Source organism: Thermobia domestica, chromosome 6 (genome assembly GCF_964235325.1).
Source record: "Thermobia domestica chromosome 6, izTheDome1.hap1.1, whole genome shotgun sequence".
Classification (NCBI taxonomy): Eukaryota; Metazoa; Arthropoda; class Insecta; order Zygentoma; family Lepismatidae; genus Thermobia; species Thermobia domestica.
The window spans coordinates 243,129,809-243,157,013 of NC_137459.1; the positions used below are offsets into that span (position 1 = coordinate 243,129,809).

Genomic DNA, 27,205 nt, shown 5'->3' on the forward strand with positions numbered 1-27,205 from the left:
TGGACTAGGTCCAGAGAGTTTTTAATTTAAGCTAATTAATAATAATAATAATAATAATAATAATAATAATAATAATAATAATAATAATAATAATAAAATTAATAATAATAATAATAATAATAATAATAGTTATTATTATTATTATTATTATTATTATTATTATTATTATTATTATTATTATTATTATTATTATTATTATTATTATTTTATTGACAGATTTTTCTGAATATTAAGCAATATTTCTCAAGAAGCTGGTATTTTTAAACAAATGTGTTCGATATCAAGTTTTCATAAAGTAGTCACTCTCTCCTATAAATAATTTCAGAGGGGCCGCGGTAGCTCAGTGATAAAGCGTTCACCTTTGGTGCATGGGATCCTTGGTTCGACCCCAGCTCGCACCAACTGAATTTTGTGGTGGAGAAACACCATGTGCATGGGTTTTCTCGGGGTTATCCCATTTTTTCCCACTTTTTTCATTCCACCATTGCATTCATTTCTCATCACCGTGTCCTTTAGCCTAGCCGGTATAACCGTGGGTCGTAAAACTTAAAGATTTGTCTTCAAATAATTCCAACCCAAACAGTTGCAGGAAGTATGTCATTTCGAATAAAACAAACTACTCTATAAAATTCTGAGTATTATTATTTTTTATATATACAATTCTAGCGGACCTTATTTCTAAATCGAAGGGTAAGAAGATTAAATTCACTCTCTTATTATTATAAATTCATTTCAATTGAAGCAGTTAAAATAGTTGGGAAAAATTAGAAAGCCATACCCTATATTCCAGTGTGCCACAACCGGATAACGGGGCACACTGGCGTGCCCAGCAAAATGAACAGTGTGACGCAAACTTTTACCTATTATTTACAAGAATATTTGTCGAGTTTATTTTATTTATTATTATGAACGATTCTTCCACGGATCAGCTGTCTATATACAGTTAAACAAACAAGTGTCACATTGAGGGAATGAGTGTAATTATTTACTTTAATAGTAATAGAAATGTATATTTTCTTGTATTTTCTACCGGGAATAACTGCATCCGGTCTAGAAAGCTGCGACTAACAACAAAGGAACCCGATGTGCCAAACACACACCACCTACGCACTTCAATGCACCAACAAAAGGTGCAGACTATTCATGACTTAAAGTCTCTCACCCAATGTATTCTCCTAACATGTCTCTCAGCGATTACAACATTTTTTGGTATCTCAATCACTTCCTAGTAGGATAGCTTTACCTAGAGACCACTGATTAACCTGGTATTGGATGTTTCACGTTTTTACCTTTGGAGTTGACAGTCATCGGTTGGACAAATATCTAATATTAACAACGTTCCTTCTATAATTTCGTAATATTGTATTATTTTTTTGTATTATTTATTAGGTTGGTTAGGCTTGTTTCAACGCTTTTCTCTTTGCACCTACTTATTACCTATACCTTAACGTTGTATAAAAATACACTAACTCTCACCGGAAATCAAATCCAGAACCAATGCACTTGAACCATTTGGCCACAAAAAGGCACATTTAATTAGAAGTTTCGATTTTGTTAGGAAAATTGTGATTAGGTGTAACATTTAAAAATATATTTAAGAATGAAAATGAAATGAAATCTTTGAGTTTTACGTCCCACGGTTATGCCGATTAGGCTAAAGGAGACGGTGATAATGAGAGATGAGTGAAATGGTGGAATGAAGAAAGTGGGAGAACCCGAGAAAACCCACGAGCACGGTGTTTGTCCACCACAAAGTTCACTTGGCGGGGGCTGGGATCGAACCCGGGACCCCAAGCACCAGAGGTGAACACTCTACCACTTTTTTTTAAAAAACTTCCTGACTATTTTTTTCTATTTTAACCACTCCTCAGACCGTTCGGCTACACCCACCGGCTACCACTGAGCCACCGCGCCCCCCATATTTAAGAATGGGTACGGATGAAACGCACTGATTTTTCTCGCTCGAATTTCTTAAACTGACTCGTGTTAGGCTGCAGCTATTACTGAAACATTTATTTGGGAAATGCGAATAAAATAATGTGTTTTGGAAAACTTTGTTCAAAGCAACTTATGTCAAAAAGTAAAGTACCCATTGGTCATATTTCTGTTAGAAATAACATATGCCATATATTAGAATTATTAAGGAAATAATTGTATGTGAACTATGAGCAAAAGCGTCTGAGTACTTTCTGTGAAATCGTCAAAAAAGTCATCCCGAAGAATAAAATATCCCTTGTGTATCTTTTCAGGACAAACGAGTTATGCTATTTATGAAATACGAACAAAATTGCCAGAGTCATTCTCGACAAAATCGTAGGGTAATCGTAGGGTAATTACTTGCTCCGAAAAGTAATATACCACTTCTAGCTTTTTAGGATGATGGAATTATACCATATCGTTAGGTTATTTATGTAACATTTATTTATGAAATATGAACAAAATTGCGTCAGGCGTTAATGGGAAAATCGTCGGAGAAGAGTAAACTACCCCTTCTGAATGTTTACAGGACGAACGAGTTGTGTCATATTGTTAGGTTATTAATGATACAATTATTTATGAAATGTGATTGAGAAAATTGTTCGAAAAAACGCATCCCATACAGTAAATTATACCTTATGTATTTTTTTTCATAGCAATGATTCATACTATACTTGTAAAAAAATAAGCAAAATTTTTACAGCTGTTTTTGAAACAATTTAATTATTTTAAATTTTCATTCATCAGTAAACTACCCTTATTTTTAGGTGTCGGAGGATATAGAATTCGAAACGATAAAGCGTTATAAGAAATTCGTCTAGAATTCGGTCCAGATACGTCGAACAGTATGGCCTCTATTTGAATGCATGTAAAAGCGTGACGAACCGACAAACGAACAGATGGACAGACATCAAAATATCTTTTTCGATATGTGGGGACGTGAAACTTGAAGTCATTGAAATCTCGAATTCGATTTTTATCACTATTACTGCAATTTCTTCTTCCGTCGCTTGAACGTGAAAAAGAATAGGAATACAACGACACGTATGGTGATAATTTGTAATTCCCAAAATTTAATGAGTTACGTTTAATGTTTTGCCATGCTAGAAAAAAAGCTTATGCCTGTTTGTTATATCATTTTAATATCAGTTTTTCACGCTACTATATAATGTAGAAATATGGTACGATTATCGTTCATATTCATGCTATCCTTTGGAAATATTCGTGTTCCGCATACATAGATCTGTATAATTTAGTTACGTTCAACGAAAGCATTCTTGCACTTGTGGATATGAAAAAAAAGAGATGGAGAAGGTCAATACTCTAAAAAGCAAAAAACACAAGCACACACACACATAAACGATAATTTAACATCAGGTCGATGTAACAAGGGGTAAGACTGGATAGGCTGTCAAGGTCGCGCATGTTCTTTTTCCTGTTCCAGACACACAACCCTGAAGTGAGTTGTCTGCTGTTCAAGAACGGAAAGTAACATACAAGACTATAAACTGAAAACAATAACTGTTTCCAATAGTACACGTATTCTAATACAGAATAAATACGTCGATTAAAGGATACTATCAATAAATTATTTCCTTATTATATTGTTTCGGTTCTTATTAACATCAAAATTATTCACTTCCTATAATGTTTTGTAAAAAAAAAAATGGGATGGGATGGGATTCGATGTGGTGTCAAAATAATGAAATAACTACAAGTCCGCCACTCTATCCACCTAACCACGGAGGTTACGTGGTGTTGGCTCTTTTTTTTAAAGATATAATCTTCATAACCATGGTCCGTATCGATTCGAACCTTAAGATAAGAGTTTTTCTGTTTAATTCTATATTTTCGTACGACATTTTAGTTACAGAAGCTAATTTATATTTGGCAGGCAATCTACACACTAGGTTTTAACCAATAAATGCAACATTTTAGTCCACTATCCAGTTCCTTGATCCAACTCCTCGACTCCCCTACTGAATTCCCTCCGCAATCATGCTCTGCTACTGAAAAAATCCCTAGAAATCATCGTTGCCAGTATACACAAAACCGAGCATAATTTTGTTTTTGCTTATATTTTTATTATTTTATTATATTTTTTGGAAATATCTCCTTAGATGGATTGCTTTCTATTATCTCCACATACTAATAACTGAATTTTACCTATAAACGTAAGGGAAATGGAATAAATACGAAAAATCTTCAGTTACAATATACGCGCAATTATTTTTGCGCATGGGAGTACATGAAAAGTCAGTGTGTTGGAGCTGACGGTGGTGAACAGAAGAGGAAGAAAAGAATACATTTCTTTCAACTTGTCTAAGGGTTTTAAAAGTGACATGACAATTGTGCAGCAAGAATAGCAGGATCTTTCAAGTGAAAAATCCTTGTTCTTTAGTCGTCAAAAGAGAGGGGATGGGGATAGATCAGAGATGTGCGTCTACGCGTAAAAAACGATAGTTTACGTTTACGTGTCAACTATGCGTAGACAATGTAAACAACGTAGACTATGTAGAATATGTCAACAACACGTAATTTAATATGGCATCGTGGACAATAAAGGAGCTTTATTTTGTCGTTACCTTGCGAAATTGCGTACAAAATAAAATGCCTAGACCAGCGAATAGTAACTTTCGAATACTTAGTTTCGTCTTGATGAATGAAAATGATAAATATTATGCATTTTGTAAAATATGCAAGAAAAAATTGGCAAATACAGCAGATTCAAGACTGAAAGCCGACAGGTGAGAATTAGTTTTGTAAATTTCAATTTAAAAGCAGTGCTCGAAGTGGAAAATCTTAGGAAGTGGTATGTGCAGAGCAGAGTAAACATACAGATTAGATAATTCCCTTTACTTTTTATATGTTAGTCGTTTCCCTAATCTTTCGCTGCACCGAAGCAAAACAACTGAATGAGGAAATATGAACAAACGAGCAACGAAATTGTTCCTTACATTTGATAGTGGTTGTCTACATTGTCTACACGGGAAACGGTGTAATGTAGATTACGTATAGATTACAGTAGACAATCGCGTAGACGTAAAACAATAGTTTATGGCACATCACTGGGATAGATTATATGAGTACGAAATTACATTTATACATATAAACTAGTTCTCTCTTTGGTCAACCCTAGCACACTGATAAGCATCAAATATTTTCTGGGCGCTAAGTATACGATATTATATGTGGACGCTAAATCTACGGGCGCTAAGTATACTCCACGGACAATCCAGCTTACACCTTTCTCGTCAGCCTCGCTCTGAACCCTGTCACCAAATTAGCCTAAGGCATTCAAAGTGAAAATGTTAGTTTTCTGAAGAATGTTAACCCTCCTTCGTCCCATCCCCATTGTTAAGAAACCAACTACCCAATCTCGAGTCGATGAAGCGAAAATCGACCTACAACGGATGCGAATTTTGTGATCAGGAACTGCATCAATTAGTAAGTATACAACAAAACTAGTAAATCCCAGATGTGTTAAAGCAGACCTTCAACTTCAAGTTTTATTGTACTGCCAAGCCTCGAGGCACGTTCATTGTCGTGCTCTGTAGATAATAGCAATGTACCCGAAACCATGCTTCAAAATCATACCTGTAAATTGTCAGTCTTTTATCAAACTAATTTTGGCTTACGGGCCAAAACCCTATCAAATAATTATAATATAATCACAATCATCGAAAGGTTTTTTTTTTTTTTTTTTTTTTTTTTTAACAGACTGTCATATTGATCGGTAATTCTTTGATAAAAGATATCTAGTTTTTCAAGACAGAAATCTTGAACTATCAAATAATTACAAAGGAAGGTTGTAATAATAATAGTATCAAAATTACAATGTATCCTATAGAAATTCTTGTGATCTAAATTTTGAATATGTAATTGTCAAGCTCTCCAGTCACTCACTAAAGATGTTTATTTGTGCAGTATACATTCCTCCAAATACAACTGTAACGACATATGAATTGTTTTATGAATTATTGAGAGTAATGTTCCAATAGGAAGCAACGTTCTTTGCATAGAGGACTTTAATATAAATCAAATAACATGTTATAATTTTGGCCTACTTTCAACAAATAAATGTAAAGAATTAAATAATTTCATGTCCCTGTGTGACTAAATGTCCCATGATGACATTCAAAATAGTAATGGTCGAATCTTAGACTTAGTACTCTTAAATCTTAACGACGTTTCTGTAATAAAAGTGTGTTCTCTTGTTACTAATGAATTCATCTCCCAGCTTTACTTATCTCTTTCCCATTTAAACACCTCCTGAAACATAAGAAATAAGTTAACGAATCGGGTTTTAATTTCAGAAAAGCAGATTTCGAAAAGATGCGCATAGAACTCTAAAGTAAACTGGGATTGCCTTTTGCAATCGGATGATGTAAATATTGCAGTAACAAACTTCTATCAAATGATTAACAACATATTTTCTGTATGTGTTCCAACCAAAAGACATATCAGCGGAAGTTATCCATATGTTGGTTTACTTATAGGCCTAATTAGGAAAATAAAATTCAAGACGTACCACCCTAACAAGTGGAAAAAGGGATCATTAAATGCACTTTATCATCGCGATCAATTTGAAATACTGTACTGCCTAAAGAAATAAAATCTGACAAAATTAACCTACAATACTTTTATTTTAAACTCAGAATACTCTATCGAAAAAGACCCAAACCAGATCTATTGTTTTCTTAAACGCAAAACACATTTGTCATCAAGCACCCTTACGTACAATAGCCGTTATATCCAACGTGCCAATGAAATAACACAGGCATTTGCACATTATTTTCATACAGTTTACAACAATGTACCCGCCACATAAAACGTTGACTCAGCTTTCTAATCGGACCGAATGTAATATATTAAATAATTTTGAATGAAATGAAATAAACCTCGAAGAAATAGAAAATTCTATACGAGCGTTGAAACCAAAAGCATATTGTGGTCCTGATGACATTCCTCCTTATGTTGTGAAAGGTTGCAATGATCTATTTAAATACCCACTCCGCATTACATTTAATATTTCTATAAATATTCCTTGCTTTAAAAATATTCTTATATATAAACGCAGCGGCGCAAATTTGTCTTCAACTTTTTTGGGGGGGGGACGGGTAAGAATGTTTTCATAACTTTTTTTTTATAGCAATGTTCAAAATATTTATGAAGTTGAAAAACAATGCACAATTGAAGATGAAGGGAGCACAGTGTTGTCAACAATGGAAGGCGGGCAGATTTGATGCTTATTCTGGGAATGGGGAGAGGGAGAGAAGAGACTCATATTACAGTAGATGAATAAAATAACTCGGTTGTATTATATATCAGTCGATCTAGATGAAGTAGTGGTACATAGCAGTGCCGTGAACACATTCTGAAATCTGAATATATGCATATTTATAATTGATATGTTTCTACTGAGGCATCCACAATGATCCACATTAAAATTTTATTACACTTGTTTTATAATAATATAAATAATGACTTCCCCGAAACTATGAAGAAAGAAAATCAATTATGTATGACACAACAATATGATGGTGATCTCAATAGCATTATAGCAATCGTTACAGGAATTAAACAAATAGTTGGAAATAAAGTAACTAATTAATGACAAATGTAATGAAGTTTCAAATCTTTACACCATTAAGGTGAAATGGAAAAGCCAAGAGAAATAAATTTCATTTCACTTTCTTTTGTGGCAGTCGGACACAAATCTCACTTATCCCCAAAAAACACTTTTCAAATTGGATTATTGGGGGGAGAGCACCCCAATTCTAAGATTGATGGGAACATAACCCTCTTCATCCCCCGGGATTTGCGCCAGTGTATAAATGTAATTTTGTTTTAGTTTTTATTTATAAATATTAAAATTATATAATACAGTAGTTAAATTTCAACGAACCACGATGGTGCAGGTATTCAACATTCTTAAGAGCTACTCTAGTTTATTTTGATTTAAAGAAGCTATAATTAGATAATACATATTTCGCTCGACTTTTCTATGAAGCCACAGCTTCATTAGTTGCTAGTATTTAAATTTCCTACTTTGCAAGGTCAAGCAGTTTCCTTACTTTATAATCTTAAAAAAAAAAAAAAAAAAAAAAAAACTTCGGTCATGGAAGTTGCTACTAAAACAACAAAAATAAACACCTGCCTCAAACAAATACCATCTCCTCATAATAACCATGAACAATATATATTTTTTTAATCATCGAAGATGTTTGAAGTCCTTTGAACAATAAAATGACTGCTCAGACCTCAAGAAGGTGCTTTTTCTTTTTGTAAGTTGTTTAATCTTCCTTTTCAATTCTGCACATGGAATGCGTTTCCTATCTTTTTGGCTCTGAACCAAATGAGTTCAAGTGAGTGCGAATTGAGCGCGAGCTCGCGCTCACTTATCTTAACTGGGCTCGCGATCACTTTTCTCAACTGAGCTTGCACTCACTCGGGCTCGCGCTCATCTGTTTTGACTGGGCTCGCACTCACTCGCGCTCGCGCTCAACTGTCTCAACTGGTCTCGCGCTCACTAGCACTCGCGATCACTTCTCTCAACTGAGCTCGCACTCACTCGGGCTCGCGCTCATCTCTTTTGAATGGGCTTGCACTCACTCGCGCTCGCACTCAACTGTCTCAACTGGGCTCGCGCTCACTAGCACTCGCGATCACTTCTCTTAACTAAGCTCGCACTCACTCGGGCTCGCGCTCATCTCTCTTGACTGGGCTCGCACTCACTCGGGCTCGCACTAACTTCTCTCGATTGGGTTCGCGCTCACTAATCTCAAGTGGGCTCGCGCTCACTCGGACTCGCGCTCACTTCTCTCAACTGGGCTCGCACTCACTTGGGCTCGCGTTCAATTATTTCATTGGGGCTCGGGCTCACTCGGGCTCGCGCTCAATTATTGAGCCCGAGCCCGGTTGAGCGCGAGTGCCGAGCTCACGAGCGCCGGGCTCGAGAGTTTGGACACCTATGGTCCACTCAGCCGTGGACCCAACACCTCTCGATATCTTTCGATCAGAGTTTTCCTAAGTGATTCCTTGTCAGGCATTAAAAATAACAGGAAATCACTAACTAGTTCGTTTTTAAAATACGGGTTCCATCTCGCAGGTAATGAGGTATATAAAGGCACAATAATACGTGTTATATTCCTTCTTTAATTTTCTTAATACTGACCATTGGAAATAGTTTATACAAGTATACAAATGTATTACCGTTCAAGTTAGACTTTTATGTTCTGTTTCTTAGTTCGATTGAAAGTTTAACTTCTCTTTTCAGCACTGGCGATATATGTGAGACGGGACCTTAGTGGGATCCGAACCACTACTCAGGTTTGCATTTTCCTGGTTAACAATTTTAGACATCTAAATTATACTATGCATAAATATCGGAAGTCGTATAGAAAAGTTATGTCCGTCCGTCTGTCCCTTCAACGTTGATCGGCATTGGAACAAAAACAATAATATATAGCAGTGATCGAAACGATAATACGTATATACTAGTAGCTCCCGGGGACATTTTCAGTAGATCGCGTTAACGCTCTGGTTGGCTAACCTGGATTTTATTTATTTATTTATTTATTTATTTTTCCTGTTTTGACTTGCAATATGGAGAGTATCTCCTATAAGTTCTACAGTTGTCATATGTATATAAATGCACATTGTAATTACAACTTATTACACCATCTGAAGTACTAAATTATAAGAAACATCACATGTTAAATTTGTTACATCATTACATCATATTCATACATCGTTATCATTTGCAAATTCCTGAACTGAATAATATGCTTCCTTCACTGAGCTGACGCAACAAAGATAAGAGGTTTTTTTTTGTTTAAAAAAAGTCGGTAGTTCTTTTGGTTATAGCTCACAGTAGGATTTAAAAACGGTAGGTCAGAAGCTTCATATCCTTGGCGACCACTGATATATAGCGACAAGCTTTTTTTTGCATTATTTAAAGAATTGATTTAGGTTTTCAAGAAAATATGTCATTTTCGCTTTTAACATTCCACTAAAACCAAAACTGGTTTTCTCGTTTCAATATTGATTTTCATAGAGTAACGACGGTAAGAGATATCGAGAATCGTTTTCCTGTAATCGATTAAGCATACCAGAAATACATATGTTCCATCTACTGCGTTAACTCTATTCAAATCTGACGTGGTTAAAATCAACAATTTCTGATTTCGACGTTGAAAGCGTTCTTTCTATGTTACAAATAATAATAATAATAATAATAATAATAATAATAATAATAATAATAATCTTATATATAAAAGAGAACGCACAAATCCTTTGTTCCCTCATCACGCTAATACGGCTGAACCAATTTCTTTCATTTTTGGGGGGTTATTAGGATTTGGACCCTAGATGGTTTTTATCATATCACTTTAATTTTTAATTACCAGTGTCTTGAGATAATTGACCATTCAAGTGTCCATAACGTACAAATCCTTTGTTAGTTCATCATAGGTAAAAATAAACGTATTTATATGCAACCCGCATGACCGTGTCACTCGGCGGGTTAACATAAATGACAGGCGATATAATGTTAACATTTACTGCAATCTACTATGGTTTTTATCATATCACTTGAAAGCGAAAAAGTAAAAATTATCTAAGTAATAAAGTTTATTGCGTTGCGGGGTGACCGCAGCGAAGCGGGGCGGGTTAACATAAATGACAGGCGATATAATGTTAACATTTACTGCAATCTTCTATGGTTTTTATCATATCACTTGAAAGCGAAAAAGTAAAAATTATCTAAGTAACAAAGTTTATTGCGTTCCGGGGTGACCGCAGCGAAGCGGGGTGAACGCTGCTAGTAATAATAATAATAATAAAACTCTTATTTTAGCCTTAGAGATTGAATAACAGGTATTCACTTTTGCTGTGGATGTATATCATTTTAAACTTTAAATAGAATCTAATATAACTAGTAATACGAATCTTCAGTAATAAAAACAATGCTGCAACTTATTGAAGACAATTTAAAATTAATAATTTCTGTTTACCTAATGATTAAAGAAGATATTTGGAATTCCATTCAGCAAATTGCAGCTAATACTTAATGTTTAAAAATCGATGAAGTGTAAGAAATGCAAACTTCTTTCCTCACTCTTGCTTTCTCTCATAGAGAATGGGATAAAGTCGTCTCATTTTGTTGAGCATAAGATAATACAATTACTAAAAAAACATTATTTACTGTAATTTTTTACTTACTCTGTCTTTTAAGCTAATGGTCAACTTCCTAGATACAAATCTTAAGAATGATCTATGTCAATTATATACAGTCACGAAAGAAATAAGTCAGTCGGGTAAGAGGAGAAAATATTCAAAATTCTGTTCACGTGTTATCTTCTCCGCGAGACTTGCTGCTTTCACGTGAGGTCTGTAAGCACCTCTCCCAAACAAACCAAGTGTCTGCTGGAAAGCAATGTTCTTTTCGACACTAAACTTAGTGCTTTTAGACAGAGAAGAAAAACAATACTTGAATTTGTTTTTGAGAAGAAACACATAATTCATGCATAATAGTTCACAAGTGCCAGATTACCTTTTATGATTAATTTAGATGTCTAAATACTCGTGATCTACTTACAGGTAATTTAGGAGTGAACAATGAAAAGTGATTTCGGAATTCAAGACACCATTATTGGTCTAATACTATAAAATGAAATGGGAATTTTAACATCGCACGATTATGTCCCGGAGGCTAAAGGAAACAGAAGAAGAGTGAACGAAATGATTAAGGAAAGGAACTGACAAGGGAAGGGTCCGAATGGGGCACTCGAGTTGCCGGACGATATGTATCAGATATGAAAGAGGGTGTGAAACTATGTACACTCATGTCCAAAGTTATTGTCGCATATCTATAACTGTTTTCTTTTAAGAATATAATTTGATGCCTTTGCAGGGTACCTTTAATACTATTACTATGTGTATAATCGGTAAATGTGTATTTGTAGTAAATTTCATATGAAAATAATTATAAATACGAAAATTAGAATGAGTAAAACGCTAAATGGACAAGAAAGTTTTATTTTCATTTTATTGTTCTTATTTACTGCTCTTTTGACATGAAATTTGCCACATACATGTCTTTGTCGTTTATACACACACTAACATTTTAAGAAATACTGGGCGAATTTGTTATCAAATTATATTCCTACAACAACATATTTGTAGACATGCGAAAATAATTTTGGACATGAGTGTACATATGCAAATTTATAGCGGCTGAGGGCAACATGGAAAAGCAGGAGAGCCGGAAGAAATATGGCCGACTGTAAGGCCCAGCAACAGAGAAAGCTAAGGAATCACTCGTTCATCGCGTGAATGGTCACAGAAAGTAAGGTCAAATGTTTAGTAGTAGATGCATGATAAGATCTGCTATATGTAATGAATATCATGTCCGCCATATTGAGTAGCCATCTTGAATTCGGATTCACAATGCAAAAGAGAAAGTAGGTAATGTGGCATATGAAATAGCACTGAAATTTTACCAAGAATTCATTGGTATTAACCATTTTGAGTAACTTTATTGCGAGTTGAGAAGTAACATGCAAGAAAGTCTTGAGGCGAGATTTGAACAAACTTCGCAATAACCTGTCGGAATAATGTTGCCATATAATGCAGATCTAGAAGAAAAGATTACAAAGAGCATTTGCACATGCAAAGAGCTGATAATATTGCAGTGTTAAAGATGGATAGTTGTTGTCACGTTAGAATACTCGACACAAAGGGGGCCTGAAGATTACAGGTACAATTACGACGTGGTTCTTCTCAAAGAAAATAACATGTATCATCACATAAGCAAGCATACTGATAGGGGTACATAGCAATCTATGAAGGACAGTTGATGTGAAGATTATCTATAAGAGTGTGATAAAAACACAAGAGCTGTTCTTACCTGACACGCTATCATCTATTTCTAATGTTTGATATTCTTCGACCACTGTACCAATATTCACAAAATACTACATTTCTGATCTTCTACACAGGGATTATTGTCGCACGTCCCAATCTCAAGCACTAATTAACCTTCCTACCAACCACCCTATCTTACTTGACTACTTCACTGATAACGCATATATTAGCTAATGAGCTTTCTCGCGTATTTTCTATCTGCAAACAGGACACAGAGTAGGTGGCACGGACTCATCTTTAGTCTCTTCTTTCTCTGTCCCTTACTCGCAACTATTCTGCATGTAAACATACTTTCATACAAACTAGTGTTCTCCAAGCGGCAGTTTTTGCGTCATACTAGTGAGACTATTACAGAGTTTATATGCGTCCTTCTTGCATGTTACTTCTCAACTCGCAATATTTACTACCAACGTATTCCTGATAAAATTTCAGTGCTATTTCATATGCCACCTGACTCACTTTCTCTTTTATACTGTGAATCCGAATTCAAGATGGCCACTTTCAATATGGCGGCCATGATGTTCATTACATATAGCAGATCCCATGTATCTACTACTAAACATTTAGCTTCATTTCTGTGACCATTCACGCGCGGAATGAGTGATTCTTCAACTTTCTCTGTTGCGGGGCTCTACGGCCGGCCATATTTCTTCCGGCTCTCTTGCTTCTCCATGTTGCCCTCAGCCGCTATAAATTTGCATATGTAGATAGTTTCACACCCTCTCTCATATCTGATACATGTCGTCCGGCAACTCGAGTGCCCCATTCGGACCCGTCCCTTGTGAGGAATGAAGTGGAAGACAATAAAGAACTCTTAGAAACCAATGGACACAATGCTGTTCAACACAAGCTTACATAGCATAGCCTGGAATCGAGTCTATGACCTTGAAAAAAATGTGTGCGCTCTATCATTGAGCCACCATATTCTAATTATGATGGAAAGGCGCTCCCGATTGCGTGGTCGATTTTTTGGCTGGTGGATTGATTTGGAGTTTAGTATATTGTTCAGCACCGATATCTTAACATGAAATTTGAACCACATAAGTTCCCACCAGGAATTGATCTCGGGTCTACCGCGCGGAAGTTGAACACTCGAACTATTACGAGTTAATTCCTCACGGCCCAATAAAATATTTTCAGTTTGCAGAACCGTTTGTTAAACCGAGACAACAGTAAATGTTACCCAGTCATACCCAGAAACAGTAAATTTTTGTTTGTTTTTAGAACCACTTACAGCTACAGGGTTAAACATGGTCTCTCAGAACAAGGTATAAGCAGGGTGTGAAATCATTTGAAAATGGTGGGGGGAAGAAGTTTAGCGATCCACACTAATGCCTCACTGTATTTCACACATGAAATGGGGGCTCCAAGAAGTTGAAATCTTAATGGATTATTATTATTATTATTATTATTATTATTATTATTATTATTATTATTATTATTATTATTATTATTATTATTAATAATAATAATAATAATAATAATAATAATAATAATAATAATAATAATAATAATAATAATAATAATAATAATAAATCTTCAAACTAGTCGTCATTGTTATTTAAAATACTTTAATAATTATTTATTCATTTAACCTAAATTGGTACACTTATGTACTGCATTTAATATACACGTCAGTGCGTATGGTCCAGGGTTAGACATTCGTGGGAGCATAGTCCTCTTGTGTTTACCATTATATTGAAGACTGCATTCATGAAAATAACGGTATGAGATCTAGAAGTCAGAAATAATTGCGCCTCAGAACGGATGTGCTAACCAAGCATTAGATCTAGTGAGTTGAAACGCTCTACCTTGCCAGCCATAGATCCCCATGAGCTGTAGAGTTAGAGTATAGTATTTATTATTATTTATGAAATTCCCGTTTCTTGGTAAGTATTTAGTGTTTCAGTTTGGTCGATCACGTATATCCGGTCACTTATGAAATTCTAAATAATACTATGCATCTATATTGTATTATTAGCAAGAATATATTATTATAAACTAGCATATATTACACGCTTCGCTGGGTTGAAATGAAATTTTAAATGCACAACTCCGTATCTCATGTGTTTAGTACCCATCAAATATGCTATTTTCGTTTTTAATGGCATCGATTTAAACAGCATCGGAAAGATCATTAATCATCTCGGCGACCCATAAAACCATGGATTCGACACTAATATTGGTCATTTTCGATCATATATATATTTCCCCCTCACCCAAGTTGCGGGGTTGAATTTAAACGGGATCGAAGTATCACCGTTCATCTAAGCGACCCAGAAAACTATAAATTCGACACTGATAGTGGCCATTTTCGATCATTTTTATATATATCTTTCTCCCCTTTCCCAAGAGGCGGGGCTGATTTTGGATTTAAACCGGATCGGAAATGTCACTGTTCATCTGAATGATCCTGAAAACTATAGATTAGACACTGATATTGGTGCGACTATTACTATATATAGCTCCCTCTCACTTGAAATCCAACGTAAGTGAAACAATTTTTTGATTTTCAGCAGTCCTGCGGCATCTGTGACTGTCGCGATACTTTTAAGTTTTGTAGCTGCAGATGGCTTACTGAACACTTTGTGAAGTTCATCTTACACACATTTAAGGCTGTGAACAGTATTCACAACACCAAAAGCTCTTCCAGAAACAAAATCCATTCGATGTGCCATTCAGTGTGCGCTAATTAGGCACGGGTTGACATTTCTTCTTATTTTATCGGCAACAGCTTTATTTCTTCCAGTAAACACTGTAGCCGCGTCCGCACAAGCTTTTCTTTAAGATTTAAAATATCTATGCCATCTTCGGAAAACGCTTGAATAATTTTCTCAAGGGATTTTGCATTGGCACTTTTTACAGGCACTAATTTATAAAAAAACAACAACAAGGATTATTTTCTTTGTTTACATATGCCATATATAATAGCAAGTGCTTATCCACAATCCTGTCTGTAGATTCATCAACTGAAATTGAAAAACAATCTATTTGTTTGAGAAATTTTACCAATTTGGCACGCAATTTGTATGCTAGAGAACAAAGGTCTTCATCTAGTCACAACGGAACAGCCGACAAAGTTAAACATCTGATCCCTTTACAACTAAACTCCCTTTTTTTGAGCAGGCATGCATTTAAAATTATTGTTTGTCTGAAAATTTTCATTATAGACCTACTTATATTTTCATATTAAGGTATTCCCCAACAGATTTTGGTGGGGAGGGGGGAAAATGCAAGCATAAAATTTTTGGTGGGGGGAAATCCCTCCCGTCCCCCCGGGATTTCGCACCCTGGGTATAAGGTAGAAGAAGGGAATTGGGTGGAGGGAGTAATTGGGCGGAAAACTTTTTTAAAATGTATATTTTGCATTTTAGTATATTTTTATGGAATTTAATTACACCCAAATGTTGGGTGGGTAGATGTTGATCAGAAAAAAAATACTTTGATGAATTTTGAGAGGATGTAATAATGCAAAAAAAATATTTGATTGAGAAATGACATATTTGAAATCCAGTTTCAGGTTTGTATGTATTTTGGTTGGAGTCACAATAAATCGCGCATCTGTTAATGTTTTGATCCAGATTTTTTACTTCTGCTTAAAAAACATCATAATGATGGTGCCCTGAAGAGCAGCAATCTTGAATCCTCACTGTGAGGCAGTTAAAATTTTGTAAAAATTTGAACATCCCAATTACCTCCAGGGGGTATTTGGGTGCATGATGTGGGGGTAAATGGGTGGAATGCCTTAAGTGAACATTTTGTGGTCAGAATTCATTTAAATGCTGTGCTACCTTTGTTTTTTGTGGTGTACGCTTTTGTTCCATAGTGCATTGTGCTTATTAAGCTATTTTATTCAACTTAGGACTCCAGTGGCCGTTCCGCATGCCAATAGTGCTGATGCTGTAAATAGGACCTGTTTATCAATCCAGAGTTTCAATAGATATTCTATCGTAATAATTTATAGTTATTCTATTTAGCATTAATCTTATTACCTTCTCCTATGTATGTTTGAATATCAGGGCCTGTTCTCTTGGTTTTTCTATTTTTTTTTTACATTTTCGGCCAAAGATTTGACTTCTTATATATATATATATATATATATATATATATATATATATATATATATATATATATATAGAGAGAGAGAGAGAGAGAGAGAGAGAGAGAAAGAGAGAGAGAGATATTTGTATGTGATACATTTTGGATTAAGCTCACAGGACAATATATTCAATATATTATGCTATAAACTATAACTGGAAGGCTTGTAAGGGCATTCAAGTATCTTTAAGATTTAGAAATAAGTTACTCCTTATTTTGCGTAAACAAAACTATAATGTTATTCTAGGCCACATAAAACTGTTAGTTTTTAAGAGGAATACAAGCTATATACATGAAATGAAAGCCTGAGTTTTCTTCATTTACACGCAATCACCTTCACTGGTTCATGTGTACTGCAATTGTTTTAATCATTTTGCACCTACTACCCCCTTGGGGGTAATTGGGTGGAAATCAGACAAACAACTAAGAAATGTTTCAGCATCAAAAGTAAAGGTGCCGAAAGCTTACCGCTACCACAGTAGGTGCAGAAGAACCTGCAACATATAATCAGTTCTTAAAAACTAGAAAAAACACCTGTAACTTGTGAGGGAAAAGAGGTTGAAAAAAACATACTTCCCAATCCCCCATCTACCCTAAGTGTTTATTTCTTAATCTCAAATGCTCAGATATCAAAAATGAGAACTGCGATTACATGAGTATAGTTGTGAGGGTTATATGCGAAACGCATATATACCATTATCAACAATTTTTGATCCATTGCTGGATTAAGGTCTTTCCAATAATATTTTACAACCATCCTATCTACGATAATTCGTTTCCAAGACATACATACATATAAATATGCATACATACATACATACATATACATATATATACACAATTGCTCGTTAAAATAATAGAATAACGCCACTGCCGCGATCACGACGTAAACTTCGTGATTTTTGCTAGTGTTGTTCACGAAGGGGGGCTCTCTTGTCTCGTGAAGTATTATGGAAATTCAATGTCGCTTTCAAAAAGGTTTAACTATTTCGATTGGACGATGTCGTCTTGTCTCGTTTCCTCAGCATGACTATTTTCTGCACATAATAACAAACACAAGAGTAAATAGCATGTGTATCAGTTTACAAATATTATAACGTTTCGTTTACTCGTCATATATCATTTAAAAGATCATGGTTGTAGCATCTCTACTATCGTAGAAGTTGTGTATAGGTTAAATACCCTAGTCATCTATTGCGTAATTTCTGTTCGTGAAATTTTCACAATTATTGTTTCAAGCGTTTAAGTCAACAGATTTCATTTCTCTTTGTTAAGGGGGAAGTTTGGATCACAAATTCCTTATAAGTGGTATTAGGAGGTTAAGGAAGAATCGTGCTTAATCTTGAAAAAAAAGTAAAAAAAAAACAAAAAAAAAACTTAGGTAACAAGAACATCTTTAGGTAACAGGAATAAGATTTGAGTTGATTGATTTTGAGTTTAACGTTCCTTTTAGCAGCGAGGCTATATGAGACGGAACCTACTGATTAATGTGAAATCCGAACCACATGAGCTCTTCCCGGGAATTGAACCCGGGTCTCCCACGCCAATGGTGCGTACGCTAACTGCTTATCCATGAAGGAGCTACTAACAGGAATAAGAAAGACTTTGTAGTTGAATATTGTGCTGCCCATACTAAACGAAAAATGTTATTTTCAGATGGACAATAACTCAGACATCTTCATCTTCCATTAAGTAATCAAGGATGAAATCTCATATAAAACGCTCCAACAAAACTGTTAATTGCAAGTGTTGAGAAATAAGATATTTCATTCACTATGTGTACGTTGACACTTGGTCGAAAAGGTGTAACAGCTTTTTCAGTCCAACCATCCTGACTAAGGTTTTTCTTCGGTTTTCCTCATTCATACCAGGCAAATGTCGGGATGGCACCTAACATGCAGGGGTGACGTGCAGTTTCTCACGGTGCAATTTCACACGGTGCTCATTATCGAGCAATTTCACACGGTCCTATTTATCGGATTAATCATTCTGCAGGTGTCGTGCATTTTCACACGATCTACCTGTCAATCAAGTGATTTATCCTGAATACGCTTTCACTATAGGGGGAGGAATGATACAGTACAAATGTGAGCATGTAAGAAAAGAAAAAGAGCAGACACAAGTTAAAATAAATACTAACAATTCCAATTGATACTAGAGAAAGAGGGCTTAGAAAATGTTTCACTTTCGCGAAAAGAATAATAAAGAAAATAATCTGAAATTAAAATAATAAAGAACAAGACAAAGAACAAAAATGAGCAAACAAACGTTATAGTAAAGAAGAGAAAAATAATAACATAATCAATGGGAAATCGAAATAAATAAGTGAAAAATGATAACAAAAACTATCGCAAATTGAAATAGGTAAGAAAGAATAGCAAATGTATAGCAATAACAATAGTATTTTAAGTTAAATAACGTCTATAAATTAGGTCAAATAATCAAATAAATGAAAATAAGGTTTGTTTTTCATCTACGAATAAAATGATAATGATTTGTAAGAGATAATTTTAAAACTGACTATTTTTCAACAAAACTATAAACCTACATCAAACTTCCTCTGATTTATGATTAAATTATGTCACAATATTACGGATTATCATTGCAATTTTATTACTCATTCTTAATACTATTGCGTGAGACATTCAAGGTTATTACTACAACCGCTCGGATGTGATGTCATGGCCTATATATTTTCTGTCACGTCATATCTGGGCTATTGGAATCGTGATCCTTTTATGAGAATAAAATATTAGAATTAATAATTTACTGTGAAGTTTGTTTCCCACGCAAACAGGACAGGATTTACACATTTGACGAACGTACGCTTAAAAAAGTATCCTATTCAGTGATCTAATGGAGCTGTATTAGCTTATATGGTAGACTATATCGGTAGGGAAATAAGATGCCGAAAATCACACCATCTCTAATAGAGATTCTAAGTAATACAAAGCCTAAAATTACATATAACATCCAGAATGTACACAAAATGTATTTTTCTTTGCATGTGTCAGTCCTATAATAGTCATGGAGGCTATCAATAGAATAAAATCAAGTGCTACTGCTGTTGACCAAATTAGTATTCAACTTATTAAGAAAACTTTGCGTTTATATTAAATCCCATTACTAATATGTTACCGTTCTCTTATGAGCGGCACTCTTCCATCTGCTTGGAAAACAGATGATGTCCTAGTGTTCTCCAAAACATGTTATGTCATAAGTCTTAATTATTTTCGCCAATTAGTATTTTACCTGCTCTTTCAAAAGAATTATAACACATTGTTAGTGATCAAATTCGAACCCATCTAATGAAATACAAATTTTCAATCTGTTTCAATCAGGTTTCAGAAAGTACCACAGTACTTCTGCAGCTCTTACTTATGTTACTTACGACATTAGACTAGCAATGGATAGAAACCAGGTAACTATTCTTGATCTATTAGATTTCTCTAAAGATTTTCAATCAGTTACACATAAGATCCTCTTTCATAAATTAGCGACAAAACTTAGCTTATCCGATGGTGCTGTGAAATGGGTTCAAAATCATCTACAAGGACGGCAGCAATTTGTAACCGTTTCCGATACTTCCTCGTCACTGCGGAATTTCATTCGCGTGTCCCTCACGGAAGCGTCCTTGGCCCTCTCCTTTCCTGTCTGTACACTAATGACCTTCGTTCTATCTCACAATATTGTATCACCTATACGCAGATGATTTTCAAATTTATATCTCAGGTCAATCCGAAAATTTGGACAGTTCAATCCAACAAATGAATGATGATTTGCACCGCATTTATTTGTATTCAAATGAAAATGGGTTAACATTAAATCCAATGTAAGTACATTTGTATCACCGCTAAACGTCTTATACAAATGCACCCTTCGAATATACCAGCAGTACGGGTAAATGAAACAATTATTTCATTTTCTAAAACCGTTACAAATCTTGGAATAATAATATACCAATTTCTTGAGTAGAAACCTCACATCAACGTTGTATGCAAGAAAGTGTTCTGCTCTTTGCATTCCCTCACTAGACTAAAAAACTTTAGTAGTGCTGTTTTGAGACAATCGCCCGGAAGAAACTTACCCCCTAATTGCCAGGTTATTAACAAAATATGAAGTATGAAAAGCGATAGTTGATTTTTGAGAAAATCGGCCGGATAAACACCCCTAAGAATAAATTACTTTTTGTGTGTTTTTCACAGTAAACGATTTCTGCCATATTGTCAGGCTATTAATGAAATATTTATTTATGAAATATGGACAAAATCGCATGTCTCTCTTTTAGGGAATTTGTCCGAAAAAAGAAACATACCTGAAGAGTAAACTACGTTTTCTGAATATTTTCAGGACAAATGAATTATGCTATATTGTCAGGAAACTAACGAAATATTAACAACATCTCCTGAGTTGTTTTTGAGATAATCATTTTAAAAGAACTTACCTCGTTCTTGGTTTTACAAACAGAATTGACTTATACCACATTATATCGTTGTTAATGAAATCTTGATGTACGGAATTTAAACAAAATGATTAGAGCAATTTTGGAGAAAATAGCAGTTTATAATTTTCACATTGAGTGAACTATCTTCATTTTGTGGGATGAAGAAAATTAAAAAAAAAACCGTGAAATCCTATAAAAAATTAATGTTAAAACTTAATGATACGTTGAACGGCACGACCTCTAGGCGAGTGATCATGTTTATATCAGGACGGAAGAACATTGAAAAATCACTTTTTCGAGATGAGAGGCCATGAAACGTGTAAATTTGTTGAAATCTCGATTTTGATTTTCTTCACGATCACCATAACTCTCTCCTATCGTTGCTCGAAAGTAAAGAGGAAAAACTCTAAAAGTATAATATATTTTCACTTTAATTCCCGTTCTTATCTACAGCACGACATTTCTATTTGTTACATACAAACCATGGATATTACTCTGGTAACACTGGTAATATAGCAGTAGTTATATGTAATTTTAAAGCGCTATGTCTTAGTATATATATATATATATATATATATATATATATATATATATATATATATATATATATATATATATATATATATATATATATTGCTCTATTATTTCAGTTATCAACAGCCATTTGGCTTAATGGAAACAACGGAAACAGCGCACAGCCATGGATAAATGAGAATTATTCTCCTTCACAAGCATCAGTAACGCGGTAAGGGAGTTGAACACACTTAAAAACAAATCTTATTAATATATTTTTTTGAATAGTTAAATAGGCACTAACAACATATAATATATTTTAAACTATGTTTGCAGTTGTGGAAGAAATTTTAGAAGGAAAGCGCCAGAGTCTATACATATTACCCGTTTTTTCCTGGTGTTCCAATAGTGGAACAATTTTAAGGATGACGCAAATACCGCCTGAGCTGGCTGCATTGTATCGCGACTAGTTTAGTATAGGCAAATTAGGGTTGAAGACGGAACAAAATATTAGAAAGCAAATTTTCATTTTAACACATTCTATGGACTCCCCTGATACTCCACGGAAAAATCCTAAAATATCTCACGTGGGCAAACGCCTGAAATGACGTCATCAGTATGGCCTCCATGCAACTACGACTTCTTATGCTTATGCGGTAGACTAATATCTCATCACAGAACCGAGATACAAACTTCGTTCTGGTGTCAAATTACAGATAAGGCATTGTATAAGTGATTTCAGCTAATATCTTTCTTACGTGTTGCCGCAATTTTTAAATATGGCGGTTATTATCTTAAAAATAATTTTCTCCGTTTCATTTTATTTGTTTTAAAGTAGATTACTACGAAACTATCAGATATACGGAAAAACACTTCGAAATAAACGCTATTGAGTGGAGTCTCACCTTTCTAAAGATACCAATATTATTTCTGTATCTTAACAATTAAAAGAACTACTTCATTTTCTGTAGAGCAAGGCAGGCTCGGACTGGCCCAGGTAGCTAGGTGGCAATCGCCGCCCAAACAGAAGCCAAATCAAAAGGGGCCAAATGAAAATTTTAATAAAGAGAAGAGATACATTTGGAATAAAATTACGTAAATCGAAATTAAAATTCATTACACCAATTTCTGGTAGCAATATTAAGATTTACTATCGATAATTTCTTTCCTGATCTTTTATCACAACATAACAATAGTAGATAATTCCATTACGACCATCCTGTAGGCCTATATGTGCACACGATTTGCATAAATACACACAATATGTGTACTTGACATAGTTCATGGACCACAAGTGCTTACTGGTATTAGTGTCCTTACGAGAAGATTGTGTCGTGCCTGTCCCGGAAGGTATATTCCTCCCCGAAAAAATAGCTTATCGTACCTCTTGTTCACGAATACTGAATCCACCAATCCTAATTTTACACTAATTTGTCCGTAGTTCTTTATTAACAAATTACAAATTTCAGCCATCCCAAAACCAGGCGAAAAAAAGTATGCTAACAGATACTTTTAAGATTACTTTCTGTGTTATTCTCGTAAATATTGTTAAATAACCTACTATATCCTGATTTTATTTATGATCTTTAAGGTATAATATACGGTGTGGCTACTAACGAATAGTGAGTGCTTTATCTAAGGTAATAGCGTGCTTTCACCATAGGAAAATAGTGGGAAGTTGGGGTAATAGTGGTTGGGGGAATAGAGAATTCGGGGCCAACACGCCAGCCGCCGGAGCCAACTAGTAGCCAGTCCGGCCCTGGAGCAAGGTGTTGAATTTTCAGCACTTAGATTACGCTAAAGATGTGAGAATATTTTTACAATTAAAGTCGGGAAAACGTTTGAAAAACAAATTTTTAACACATTTTTTTAAAAAATACTGCTGAGACTTGTGAAAGAATCGTCAAAAATAGCACATGAACAACCATTTGAAACGACTTCATCAATATGGCGGCCATCGAATACATTCATTTATGCTTATACGAAATATCACAGAACTGAGATATAAACGTCGTTCTGGTACCAAGTTAAAGGTACATGATTAAAATGATTTCAGTTAATATTATTTTTATGTGTTACCTCCATTTTAAAATATGCCGGGCATTGTCTTAAAATTAATTTACTCAGTTTCATTTTATTTGTTTCAAATTAGATTATATCTCTAATTTACTTGACTTTGTAATGGAAAAAGTCTGCATTTTACATTATGATATTATCAACCAAATTATTATTTAAAATAGTAAATATTAAACATTTTTATGTTATAAAATAGCACATATTAAAAATTTTTGTGTAACAACGTAACATATATATATAATCAAAATTTAGAAACCATTTACTGCATTACAAATTACATAAACTAACTCTCTACAAATGCCTTTTAACTGTTTTATTCACTAATGTTTCTGTATCCTTTAGAAGATGGTTTGAAATTTCTTCAAGAATTTTACAAATATAATCGTCTTCTAATGAATTTAATACTAGTTTATTTATGCATGATTCTCCCGCACGTTCTCCATATATTGATGTATAGTAGAGTGCTCTTTTTCAGCACTTACAGTTTCTGGAACATTAGGATCGAGTGGTCTACTGTATCCACATTTACGTGCACGCTTGGAGGGCGAGCCCGCGGCCGTTGAGGCTATTTGATGGACAGGCACCTGCCAAACAAGACATCCTGCCCGAAGTTCCTGGTTCTGACTCTTAGTTTTCCTACGCGTAGTGCACTGTCAAGATCTGTCCCCCGACCTTGACACCTTGGCGTGTAACCCCTTTTCTCTAAGGGAGAAGGATACGTACACTGCACGACAGAAGTTCTGCCTACTGGTTACAGAGAAATGCTAGCGAGTCAGTCCTTCCATGCTCTGCAGGCATAGTACAAGTGCATTTCAGAGGAACCTCATCTCCCGCAAATACTCACCGTTACCCAGATTCCTGGGAGTAGTTCCCATGAGCTACCGAATCCCTGGTATGACGACAGCCCGGCAGAGTCCAACCCAATCCGGGAGCCCCAGGCAATCCCCAAGGGGGCTTGTTCATTTCCAGCAACTGGCAACCTCCTTCGCTTGTAGAGGTACTACGCAAACTCGAGATACTCCCGTATCTCATCCCGGATATAATGGTACGTGTTAAGTCACCATTTGAGTTTGGTGTCATCCCATATCCTACAAAGTTCCCTTCCTTTCACTGGGATCAGAATCCGTTACCCAAATATCTGGGATAGGCACTTTTCCCCATTCGGCGTTCAGTCCTCTTGCAGGCAGGAATCTGACAATCTTCTCCTGGTAGGATAGTCCAAGTAACACAGGCTTCCTCTAATTACGGCAGATGTACACTGTACCTTACCAGAGCCAATGATTGATGAAGACCATCCCGTTCAACACAGACATTGTCATTTGGAAGCCGTATCTCCCCTGGTAAGTTCGTCCAAGTAATACGGGGCACCTATCTTTTACGTGTCTAGGTACCACGTACACGTAGCAGGAAAATTACATTCTGAAGCCAATGGTACGTGTAGGTCACCATTGTGAGGGACCACCACACCCTCCCTTGGTAGGGTCGTTTAAGCAATACGGAACTTCCTCTAATTACAGCAAATCTACACCATAAATTACCAGATCCAATGGCTGATGCAAACTGTCTACCTTTAAAGACAATGGCCATTTGGGAGCGGCTGCTCCCCTGGTAGGGTCGTAGACCCTACACCCAATAAGGTCAACAAACCTGGGACAAACGGTCCCACTTCCTCAGCGCCCCTAAGGTACGAGTGTGCGTTAGGGTAGTAGGTATCTCATCCCGGACCCCAGAGCACGTACGAAACGCTCTTTGAGGGAAGTACCTACATCATCCTCCCGGTAGAGTATTGAACCCGTCACCCTGGGCATACAAACTATTCACACTTTCATATTTGCTGGAGTACCACGTAGCCTTATCTCCCGGACCCAAGGGCACGGCTTAGTTGTCCATTTCAAAGGACAGCCGAAACTTCACCTCCGCCGTTAGGGACGGCAGCAGAAGCTACTTATCTCACTGAGAACGTGATAAGGTTACATGTACTCTCCCGGATCCAATGGCACGAGCTAGTCGTCCATTTCGGAGGATAGACTAAGCCTCACCTCCGCCGGTAGGTTGTTGTCCAGCTTGTTGGAACAGTCTATGACAGGCCTGTCCATGAATTGGCTCCCGGAGCCGAAGCGTGAGCGAGCACGAGCGGAGACAAGAACAGGTGAGCACAGGTTCTGGTAGTTTTGCCCCTTCCACTGCATCCGATAAGTGTTGCCAACCACACATGATTGCAAAAAAACTACGGCCAAGCCTGGTCAGAAATCCGCACGATGTTGAAGCATTGAGCAGACGCAAGCGTGAAATGTGCAGGTGTGCTCTCCCCCTCCCCATTTTGAAAGCAGTGACGCGAAAACACTGCAGGAAATAAAATTGGTACGCTTTTTGGTCGAGGAAGACGCATGATAGAGGTTACAGTTAGCGTTGAAGTAACTAACAAATAAACAAGAAAGAAAGAAAGAAAGAAAGAAAGAAAGAAACTAATATTAAACATGTCAGCTTACAGACGTAAAAACGACTGCAAAAGTCGGAAACGAATTGTTTCAGACCTTTTTAGCTTGCTTACACAATTCGTGATGTTGTATTACATTAGCACTCGGTCTGTAACTTGTGACTCGCTTCACGTTTTCTAAGTTGCAAACGCCTTTCGTTGCTAGATTGATAGCAGAACGACGGGAGGTTGAAAATAATAATAATAATAATAATAATAATAATAATAATAATAATAATAATAATAATAATAATAATGCGTATTATTATTATTATTATTATTATTATTATTATTATTATTATTATTATTATTATTATTAGTAGTAGTAGTAGTAGTAGTAGTAGTAGTAGTAGTAGTAGTAGTAGTAGTATTCGGACCAAAGAGGGATGAAAATGGGGATTGGAGGGAATTCATAACGAGGGATCGCATAGTTTATACCGCTCACCTAACATTGTTTGGGTTATTAAGTGTAGAAGGCTCAGGTGGGCAGGCCATGTAGCCAGAATGGAAGAAATTAGAAACGCTTTCATAATTTTAACTGAAAACCCAATTGGAAGAAGACCACTAGGAAGACCTAGGCGTAGATGGCAAGACAATATTAAGATGGATCCTGCAGAAATAAGAGTACAGAGTAGAAACTGGATCCAGTTGGCTAAGGACAGAAGTTAGTGGAAATATTTTGTAAACGCGGC

The 27,205-nt window shown here is 35.6% G+C and overlaps 1 protein-coding gene across 2 annotated transcripts in view; it reads left to right on the top strand.

Annotated features, from left to right (window-relative positions):
- The window catches only part of LOC145687771 (uncharacterized), a 340,643-nt gene that overhangs the window by 121,865 nt on the left and 191,573 nt on the right, over positions 1-27,205 (top strand). For both annotated transcript variants that reach the window (XM_081761210.1, XM_081761209.1), the window contains exon 2: positions 22,099-22,193. Coding sequence is in view for 1 of the 2 variants with exons in the window: in XM_081761209.1 (XP_081617335.1) it covers positions 22,099-22,193 (95 nt within the window). In the remaining variant the exon portion in view is untranslated. The remainder of the gene's footprint in view (positions 1-22,098; positions 22,194-27,205) is intronic.